At 46.2% G+C, this 11,127-nt stretch overlaps 1 protein-coding gene across 1 annotated transcript; it reads right to left on the reverse strand.

The window, feature by feature from the left end:
• Positions 1–4,485: 4,485 nt before the first annotated feature.
• LOC116871349 (LIM domain-containing protein 2-like) lies at positions 4,486–10,570 on the reverse strand. The gene is made up of 2 exons (XM_032864035.1): positions 10,439–10,570; positions 4,486–5,456 (listed from the first exon to the last, which is right to left on the reverse strand). Exons 1-2 carry the CDS (start codon positions 10,568–10,570, stop codon positions 5,244–5,246), a joined length of 345 nt encoding a protein of 114 aa, XP_032719926.1. The 3' UTR covers positions 4,486–5,243.
• Positions 10,571–11,127: the final 557 nt, after the last annotated feature.

Here is an 11,127-nt window from a genome sequence, read left to right on the forward strand (position 1 = left end):
TATATTCTTCTTTGTTACTACACCAAAACTCAACAATGATGGTTTCTTAAAGAATCTGAAGCCACATTCACAATTTTTTTATATTCGGTTATTTTAAAAATCCATCGGGCATTTTGAATTTTCATTGAATCTTTGACCCAGGCATGATTTTATGACATCATGTGCTGTGGATTGAATTATATCCCCACCCCCAAATTCCTGTTGAAGTTGGAATCCCCAGACTTCATTATGTGACCTTATTTCGAAATAGGGTGCTTCTCAATGTTATTAGTTAAGAGGAGGTCATGCTGGAGTAGGATGGACCCTAATCCAAAATGACTGGTGGCCTCATAAAAAAGGGAAATTTTGACACATACATTCAAAGAGATTCGCCATGTCAGATGAAGACAGAGGTTGGGTGATGTGTCCACAAGCCAAGGAATGCCCAAGATTGTCAGCAAACTGCCAGAAGTTAGGAGAGAGGCATGAGGAAGATTCTCCCTCACAGCCCTTGGAAGGAATCAAGGAACCAACCCTGCTGACCCCTTGATCTTGGATGTCTAGCCTTTAGAGCTGTAAGAGAATAAATTTTGTCATTTGAGCCCAAATACCAGCTTGTGGTACTTTGTTAAGGCAGGCCTAGGAAATGAATACATCATGCACTGGTTATTTTGAGAACAATGGTTCACTGAATTATGCTGATCTTCCAAATGCTAACACATTTTGTCATAGGTTACCAAAAATCACATTCATTACTACCATCACAGATCTCACCAGAAGAGTCTTTAAGTATTAAGAAGATGTCAAGCTCCAAGGGGCAGATACAAGCTTTCCAAAATTCTAATTCTCACTTGAAAGCCCAAATTTTATCACTGACAACAAATACTGTCAGTGGTTTCCCTTGAAGGAAAAAGTTCATTTGATTCATTTTCAGAAAATATATACCATACCCAAGCTTGAATCACCATAGTTAGTCGTTCTTTTTTTGTTTTGTTTTAAGATTTTATTTATTTAGGGGCGCCTGGCTGGCTCAGTGGGTTAAAGCCTCTGCCTTCAGCTCCGGTCATGATCTCAGTCTCCTGGGATCGAGCCCCACATCAGGATCTCTGCTCAGCAGGAAGCCTGCTTCCCTTCCTCTCCCTCTGCCTGCCTCTCTGCCTACTTGTGATCTCTCTCTGTGTCAAATAAACAAATAAAATATTTTTCTTAAAGATTTTATTTATTTATTTATTTGACACAGCGAGAGAGGGAACACAACCAGGGGGTGTGGGAGAGGGAGAAGCCGGCCTCCTGCTGAGCAGGGAGCCTGATGCAGGGCTTGATCCCAGGACCCTGGGATCATGACCTGAGCTGAAGGCAGACACTTAACGACCGAGCCACCCAAGCGCCCCAGTCAGTCATTCTTTCAAGTAAATACGGTGATCCATGAAAGAAGCAGCTGGGTCCCCCACCACTCAAATAATCACACCAGTGTTTGTTCTCAAGGCAACCTCCTGACTTGCAGTCATGTGTATGTGGCTCCCCAGGAAATGAGATGTGAACTCAAGGATCGAGATTTAATGAAACTAATTTTGTTTTGTTTTGTCTTTAATGTGAGTGCATGGCCATAAAGAACACAATGACCTACTACTTTGGCTACAACCGCCTCCATCCGGGTCAGCTTGCCAGCGGCTTCCCCCACCATCAGTGCCGGTGTCACCACAGTGGAGAAGGCAAATCATGTCTTCGTGTGATGGCTGAAAGAGCACTGGCCTCGCAGAGACCCCACCACACTTTGAGAAGCACTGCTCTACAGCAAGTGTCGTGAGAAAAGCCAAAAGAGGGAGGGCCTAGTTTGCTCCTGTTCTTGGCTTTCTGTGTCCTATGAAAGACTGAGCCCCACGTACCTGGATTTTCAGCAGAAGAAAGCTCATGAAGAGAGCTCTGCAGTTGGTTGTTCCCAAGACCGGGAGACAATTCTGCAAGTGAGTGTTGCTGTCGATGTGTGTCTTTCGAGTCTTAAGTGCACACTCCGAAGCACGCTGGCTCAAGGAGCTCTATGGTCTAAGTGACAGTATTATGACAAAAAGAAGACTGGAGAGAAAGACTGTTTGAGTCTTCAAAGTATAAGGGAAAACGGTCATTATTGCTTACCATCTGGGTCTCATGAACAACTTTTAAATAATTTTAAGTCTTTTTTGGAAAAATTTATAGAATTAAGAATAACCAGACTGAAGAACAACTTTATAGGATAGTCTACTAAGAATTAAAACATAGCAGGGGCGCCTGGGTGGCTCGGTTGGTTAATCCCCTGCCTTCAGCTCAGGTCATGATCTCAGGGTCCTGGGATTGAGCCCCTCATCGGGCTCTCTGCTCAGCGGAGCCTGCTCCCCCGCCCCACTCTCTCTGCCTGCCTCTCTGCCTACTTGTGATCTCTCTCTATCAAATTAATAAACAAAGTCTTCAAAAGAAAAAGAATTTAAACATAGCAAACCCAAATTTTTTTTCCATATTTTCCGGGTTTTGAAGGTACCTGATATGGGTAACATCCTTTAAATACAAACAATGTCTTATTAACAATCCTCAACTGTCATGCCACGAATGGACTGGGCTCACATGCATCTTATAAATACTGATTTCAGAATCAAAGTCTAAACTATCATATGATCTCCCTGATATGAGGAAGTGGAGATGCAACGTGGGGGGTTTGGGGCGTAGGAAAAGAATAAATGAAACAAGATGGGATCGGGAGGGAGACAAACCATAAGAGACTCTTAATCTTACAAAACAAACTGAGGGTTGGGGCGGGTTATGGACATTGGGGAGGGTATGTGCTATGGTGAGTGCTGTGAAGTGTGTAAACCTGGTGATTCACAGACCTGTACCTCTGGGGCTAATAATACCTTATATGTTAATAAGAAAAAAATTTTTTTTTAAAAAGAATCAAAGTCTATCTCTCCTAGATTCTGGCTTCTCATCATTTCTGATTTCCCTTCTTTCACTTGCAAATCGAGAATGCAATACTTGAGGGAGTTTTAGAAACTTCTGATGGCTCATAATTTTGTTGAAGAGAGTCAACTTCTTGGCTTCATAATTGCAAAATAATTATATTTTTAGTTTATAGGCACCAATCACAACAAGCCATCCAATGATGTTTTTTATTTTAAGACTAAGTATTTCTTTCTGGTCACTATTAGCTGACTCCTGCCTCTACATCTGTCCCCCTGTGAATTGTTTCCAGTAGATGTTGGTTTACAAGCATCCCAAAAGATGAAAGAAAACTGTGACCCAAACTTTTAGTAAAACAGTATAATCCAGGTCTTTCTCCTTCCTGTCGAGTAACTAACTGGATGAGAATACCATATTTCTTTTTTTTTTTAACCTTAGAAATATATTATTTATTTATTGATTCAGAGCTTGAGAAAATCCACCTAGGATATTGTCATGTGAAGCCTCATAATCTGAAATTTCAGTTGTGTGATAATTTCACCATCCTTGTTAACTCGCATCTAGAGTGAGGTTCTCTGTCTCTCTGCATTCATCTTCTGAATCATATAATTATTTCAAAACATCTTCCTCTGCCAATTTTCTTCTCTTGGTCATTAGAGATGGAAAAGGGAAAATTTCTGATTTCTCAGTTGTATTCAATGAAAATTAATGTCAGACTATAAGACAGTATCTCTAGTCTTCTCTTTATATCTTCTGATGATGCAGTATTTGGGGCAACTACATGTTTCCTACTGCTGCTGTAAAAAACAAAACAAAACAAAACAAACCACCACAAATTTGGTGACTTAAAATAACACAAATATACTACCTTATAGTCCTGGAGGTCAGAAGTCCAAAATGGGTCTCACTGGGCTAAAACCAAGTTGTCAGAAAGGCTGTGTTCCTCTGGACACTCTCTGGTGAAGAGTGAGGACTGTCTCCTTGTCTTTGCCAGGTTGCCCACATTCCCTGGTTCATGACCCCAGTCCCCCATCTTATAAGCCAGAAATAGCTAGTCAGTCTTTCTCATGCTCCATCACTCTGGTTCTCTGCTTCCATTGTCACATGCTGTTTTAGAGACCCTTATTATTATGTTGGGACCAGATAATCCAGAATAATCTTCCATCTCAAAGTCCTTAACTTAATCACATCTTCAAAGTCCCTTTTTCCGTTTAAGGTAACATAGTCACAGTTCCAGGAATTAGGATGTGGACATCTTTGGGGGAAGTGTATATTATTCTGACTACCATAGCAACACAATAAGAAAACTATAGACGATACAACAGTGAGGACTTATGTCCCTCTTACAGTATCCTTCTAGATCATTCCACCATTGTTCCATTTTTTAATTTTAGTCTTTTAGCATAATTGAGAATAGTTGGTAATTAGAGTATAGCAAAATTTTTCAAGAGATAGGAGAAAATAAGATCACTAAAATCCCCAAATATATCTTAGGTTTACAAATATATCTTAGGTTTACAAATATATACAAAGATATATATATATATACATATATATATATATATTTTTTTTTTCAGAATCTGTTAAAACATGTTTAAAACAGGGTTGATCACAACAGTCAGAACCGGCAGCAACGAGGGACAAGAGGAGAGGAGCGTGGCCCATGCCAGACCCCAGCCAGTCTCTGTGGCTCTCAGCATGGCAGGTGCTTTAGCTTCTGCTTCTTGACTCTGATGGTGCAAGATGGGTCCCAAGCCCCACTGGGCATGTCCCGCCTCTTCTTTCAGGGGAGGGCGGGGCTAATCCACTTCCCCCTCCCCACCCCACCCCCAGGGCCCTCGTGGGCATTCTGTGAGGCCCAGCCAGGGCACGCTGGCTCTCCTTCCTCCCGTCTCCATGGCTCAGAACCAGGCTAAGGGCAGAGGTAGATGGGGAGACATGGGGGCCCCAGAGGGCCCCAGGTGGCAGTGAGGGAGCTTGGGACCCTGAGGGGGCATGGTGACTCCTTGCTGGAGAAAAGGCACTTAGAAAGGGAAGATGGGCCTGGGGGCCTCCCAGGGGGCCAGGGGTGAGGTGGGGTAGACTGAAAGAAGTCAGAAGCAGGGTGGTGAGCAAAACCCAATCCTGGTTCCCAAACAACCCCCAACCATGGCCCCAGGGAGAATGAAGGAACCCTGGAGCTGAGCCCTGCCCCCCAACCCTCTGCCTGAGCAAGATGGCTTTATCCCCATCCCACCCTTCCCCCCAACCCAAGCCCAGGTCCAATCTCTTTCCCACCCTTCCCACTGCCCCTCTCCAGGCCCTCTTCTACAGAGACAGTGGATGGCAGAGGGGCCTCAGGCCGTCTTGGTGCCTGAGTCCACCTCCTTGTGGGCCCAAAGCTCCTTATGCTGCTTCCGGCCAAAGCCCTCATCGTAGTTGCCTTTGCTCTTAAACAGCTGCTGAAAGTGGGGTTTGCAGTAAAACTCCCCGTGCAGTGCGGCGTAGCTGCCCAGGCTCAGCTTGGTGTGACAGTGCTTGCAACAGAAGCAAGAGTTGTGGAAGATTACCTGTGTGGTAATTCCAAGATAGGATGATATTCTCCTATTTAAAAATAAGTCTAATTTGTGTTGATTCTTTGGAAGTTCTGTAAGAAAGAATAAAAGCTATGCAATATCAAGCCTTACAGATGTAACTGCTCAAAATGGAAATTAAATTAGAATCAAATGCAAAAGTCTCTGTTTATATACTGATGGGTCAGGCTGTATTAGCATAAAGCCTTATCTTCTCCCTAATAAGAACATTAGTGCAGTGGCATAAGGCCAAATTTTGAATTCTGAACATGGAGGTAAAAATGTGCTGGGGGAAAAAGGTAGGGCAGAGACAGCTATGTTAGTTAAGGTAAGGCAAGCTGTTGTAACATAAGAAAACTCCCAAATTCTACGTCTTTAAGAACAACAACAGGGACGCCTGAGTGGCTTAGTCAGTTAAGTCAGTTAAGCATCTGCTTAACTCAGATCTCAGGATCCTGGGACTGAGTCCATGTTGGGTTCTCCATTCAGCGGGGCGTCTGCTTCCTCCCCTTGCCCCTCCCCCCACCCCCGGTCGTGCTCTCTCTCTCATGCTGTCTTATGCTTTCTCGTATAAATAAATAAAATCTTAAAAAAAAAAAAAAAAAAGGACAACAAAACATATGTCTGTCTCTCCTGCATACCCATGATGAATGTCGACAGGTGGCAAGTACCTCAGCTCTATGTGGAGATTCAGGGACCTGGGTTCCTTCCTTCTTGTGGCTCTACCATCCTTTGGGAACTCCGTGTGAATGAGGCCTCAGCTAGCCAGAATCGGGGAGCCCCTGCAGAAGACAAAGCCACTTTCTCTAGGCTTAGCCATAAGAGGCATTCGTCACGTTCTATTAGCGAGAACTTAGTCACACGACCACACTGAACTCCAAGAGTACTGGGACTTGCGGTCCAGCTGTGTGCCCAGGAAGAAGAGAATGAATTTTAAAACCCAGTAGCCAGTGCCCCACCACCCCCACCCTGCGCCAGGGAATGACCTGATCCTTGGATCGTTAGAGACAAGCCAGTCTTAGCTCCTGAGAAGCCAGAAATGATGGCACTGCCTTACAAATCAGGTTGTTAGCAGGCTGAAATTAAGAGTCCAAATAGGCCCATGGAAGCTTTTTCTGATTCAGCCTTACTGAGCAGACACCCTGAGGGGAGACCCAGGCAAATACATTTTTTAAAAAATCCTCAGGCAATTCTTCTGATTAAAGTCCACTGTGGATCAGGGTAAGAGACAGACCTGGTGTCTCAGGAAGCCCTTCCTGTAGTTAGAAGCCATGTGTGGGGATCGAACTGGATGCTGTTGGCCCCCTTGGGTGCTACCTGACCACACTGTACTCAGGCCTGCGATCCCCTCCCCTGACCCTACGTCCCCAGCCCAGATTCTGGCCCACAGCAGGCACTAAGTGAATATTTGTTGAACTTACTGTTTTTACTCTCACGGGAGAGCGAGTAGAGTGGGGAAGTCCTTTGAGATGCGTCTAAACCAACAGACGGAAGTGTCCTGTGACTCAGTCTGGTTTCAAAAATAAGCACAGATAAACCACCTCAGAGAACAGGTGTTTCCCAAGCATCCCCTCCCATGCAGCGAGGTGGTGGCTGGGAGGCCGACAGCGCTCCTCAGAGCTGGGTGGCTCGACACACCTCACCAGCAGACACACCACTGTCTGCGCTGGCTCTGTGAACGAGACGCCCCTCCCCCCACCCCACCCCCACGGCCAGGCCCCTGGAGCAGCACTTCTCCAACCTGGACGGTGACGTCCCGGTTCCACTCTGGCAGGTACGTGTAGAGCCAAGACACTGCATTTCCATCAGTTCTCAGGCATGGCCAATGCCACTGCCCCACACCGCCCAGACTTTGAGGACTCAAGCTCTAGGCAGAGGTAGGTATGAGCAGGCAAAGGTAGGACATGTCAGGGTAAACCAGAGACCCCTACCTGTCACCTGCTCCCACAGTTCACTGCTCCCCACTTGCCTCCACCCTCCTCCCTTTGCCAGACTCTCCCTCTTTGGGGAGGGGCAGATTCCTGTCCCAAAGTTAGACATCTTATGGCAGGGCCAAAGATGTGACCTGGGCTAGAAGGTCTGGGGTTTAGGTCTCCTTCACTTCAGAGCCTTATCATCAAATGTCCTCTGGATGGAACAGAGGCCAGAGGAAGCCTTTTCTCAATGATCCCCAAGGCCAAGAATCTCGAAGCAGAGAGAAGGCTGCCTCCCCAGCTGGGAAAGAAAACTAGGAGTGTCCATAATGAGTTTCCCAAGTCCTGCTCATTTGTGGCTCTTAACAGACTCAGCACTGGACCACACATATCCCCAAGTTCCTGCTGACGGCACCGAATCCCATAGCTGGGAAGGACCTTGATCCCTTGTCAAGGATCTGTTTTCCCAACTGAGGCAGATGGGCAAAAAATAGCCTGCCTGAGGCCACAAAGTGGATACTATTTCCATGTTTCTGGGCTGCTAGCCTCGAGGTTTTCCACACTGCCTCCCCAGTTTGGAAGGACTGATGATGCGATCTACGTGCCCAGCCATCTCCCTGCTTGGCAGCCAGGGGAGGGGGACCACTGGCCATGGGCCATGCTGGGTCACCGGACTTGACCTCCCAGCTGCTTGCCTTGCAGAACGGCCTGTTTAATGCTTTATTCCTCGTGGTGTCTCATTATTGATTCAGCCACTTGCTGCCAGGTCTGACCAAATAAACCCCGAGCATTTGTATAATGTCGACTTCATCAAAAATGCAGGAGTTGGGGTTTACTTGTCTGCGCGCTACCTAGACAGTTTAAGTCGATGATTGGTGGTTTCTGTGAGCCAAGGAGGGTGCTGGCAGCCCGCAGGCTAGCTACTGGCTTCTCTGAAATGCTGCTAGGTCCCCAGGCTCCAGGGAACCCAGCATCCCCCATCTCCTGCAGGTGGGGATGAGTCTGGGATGGGATGCTAAATGAACTGGGGAGCTCAGAGGTTGGGAGTGATTTTTTAAAATAGGCACGAGCCGCAGCTTTAGAAACGAAATCAACAATACATTACTTGTGCCACTGTTAAATATTACAGATGAAGATCTAATCAGAGGAAGAAATGTTTTTCGTCCATTTGTTCAAAAAATACTTAATAAGCACCTACTATGTGCTAAGCATTAGATTACAGAGATGAATAAGGCATACATCTGATTCACAGAGAGTTAAATCTCTGTTCGAGAGATACAAATGGGTGGTGCCTGGGTAGCTCAGTCAGTTAAGCGTCCAACTCTTGGTTTTGGCTCAGGTCATAATCTCAGAGTTGTGGGATCAAGCCCTGAGTCAAGCTCTGTACTCATTAGAGTCTGCTTGTTTCTCTCTCTCTCTCTCTCTCTCTCTCTCCCCCTCTGCTCCTCCCCGCATTCTCTCTTTCAAATAAATAAATAAATAAATAAATAAATAAGATCCTTTTTAAAATGAGAGAAAACCAGGCTATAAAATAGAAGCAATAATAATAATAATATGACATTTATTAAACATTTACTATGTACCAGGTACTGTTTTGAGCACTTCACAGAAAGAAATGATTCTATTTTCCAGGTATTTTTTTAAAAGTCTACACATACATCTTCCCATAGGAAAAAAAATAGGCACCGAAACATTCACAGACTGTGAATTCATGGAAGACTTTCATTTTTTTCTTTTTACTAACCTGGATCAACCAAATTTTCTTTATGTCTAGAGGAATAAGGAAGGAGAATGAAAGAGGGAGGGGAAGCTTGTGTTCATGCTCCTGCTTTAAAGAAATCAGGCAGAGTCTCAACATGCTTCTCATTCGCTGTCTGATGTCTTCAGGCTCGAGTAGATGAGGCACTGGTCTGCCCCAGCCACTCTGGGTTCTGTCCCAGCTCAGAAATCCAGCGCCTCTCCGTCCCTGGAGAACAGAGTTGCTGGCAGGCTTCACGGCTGCAGCGCAGAATCTATGGCTTGTGGTTGAGGCTGGGGAAGGGCCGGGCATCTGAAGATTGAGCCTTTGAAGTGGAATCCTTTAACGCAGTGTTCACAAATGGGCATTGAGAGCCTGGCTCCCTCCTGCCTGGCATGCAAGTTCCAGGATCTGATCTCTCCTACTGACCAAACTCCAACCTAGCCCGGACAGCTGGGGCTGCTGGCCAGCCCTCCTGGACCCCTACCCTGGCCAGAGAACTGGAGACAGTAGTTTTGCCACTGTCCGAAAGTCCTCACACCCCTGCAGGCCCTACTGGCCGGTTCTCGACCTCTGAAGGCTTCCTGGGGTGCACCTTCAGGTGGATACACAAAGAGAACTCTAACACTGAACTCTGGACACATGCGAAGGCCCAGCGTCAAGCACTTTACATTTCCTACTATAGTTCATCCTCCTTATCATCAACAACCTGATTTTACCAGTAAAGAAACAGAGGCCCAGAGAGGATAAGTTACTTGACCAAAGTCACACAACCAGGGAGTATGAAGTTGGCAGGCTGACTCCAGATCTTACACCCCTAAGCTTTCTGCTATACTGTCACCTACTCTCTGGCTGGGATCTCTGGGGACATCGCCTTCTAGGCCCTTCCCCAAGACAAGAATAGCAGTCCTGGTCACTGAGGAGACAGCAGAATACTAAGAAGAGAGAGCAGGGGGTGGGTGTCCACCAGTCCCGGCTCTAAATCCTGGCCAAGCCATCTACTTACTCAGTGACCTTAGTCAAGTCATTTTACTTCCCCGGGTCTCTGTTTCCTCATCCACGCAATGCCTAAATATTCTGGTTGCTGGACAGATGATTTTCAACACAGACAATCAGCAGTGTTACCTGAACACCTGCTGAGAATGCCCAATGCTGTGCCAGGAGCATCACATGCATTATTTAATCTTTTTAATAGCCTGTGACACTATGATCCTCTTCCCGGACAGATGGAAAAGCAGACCTAAGTGGGTTAAGTGACTTTCCAAGTTGATCAGAAAGAAGCAAAGCCAAGATTCGAACCCATGGCCTCTGACAGCAGAAGCCCCCACCTTAGACCACCCGTCATCTGTGTCCCATCGGCATCCCATGAGACGATACCTATCAAGGGCCTGGCATGGTGCCTGGCTCGTGCGAGCCCTCCAGTTAATATTGCTGTTGCTGCTGCACAGATGGGCCAACATGGGTGCAACTAGCACAGCACCAGGCACCCAGCAGGCCGCAGCCCCGCTGTGGGCATTACAGGTCACCATCATCTTGGGCGAGATTCTTCTGAAAGAATCCACGACAGAAATGCAAGGCATGGGTGCTGAGCACCTGGGCTGGCTTCACCATGATGTAGCAGTGGCACACTTTGACCCCTTGTGGGCAAGGTCACTGAACATGGAGAGCTTGCCATGCCCCCCCCACCGCCCCCCACAACCAGTTTGTTTTCAACCTCCCCCTGGATTCTCTACAAGTCTTGACACTGATGCTTTTGGTGTTTGCTCAGACAACAGCAACCATAACACACCACCAATCACAAGATGCATCCAAAGATAGAATATGTGAAAATGTTTACTTTTGAGAATGGATAGTTTTGGGTAATGACATTTAAGGTCCCACTGTGAAGCTGGCCAGGTGCTGGGTGTTCCAACGGCCACCTTCCCTTCATTTCACCTCTCTTTTACTTGAGTTTATTCTTATCTTTTCTTTATTGACAAAGACACCAAAGCTCAGAGAGGTAAAGCAATTTGTCCAA

The sequence above is a fragment of the Lontra canadensis genome, unplaced genomic scaffold (genome assembly GCF_010015895.1).
Source record: "Lontra canadensis isolate GAN:19392208 unplaced genomic scaffold, GSC_riverotter_1.0 scaffold25, whole genome shotgun sequence".
NCBI lineage: Eukaryota > Metazoa > Chordata > Mammalia > Carnivora > Mustelidae > Lontra > Lontra canadensis.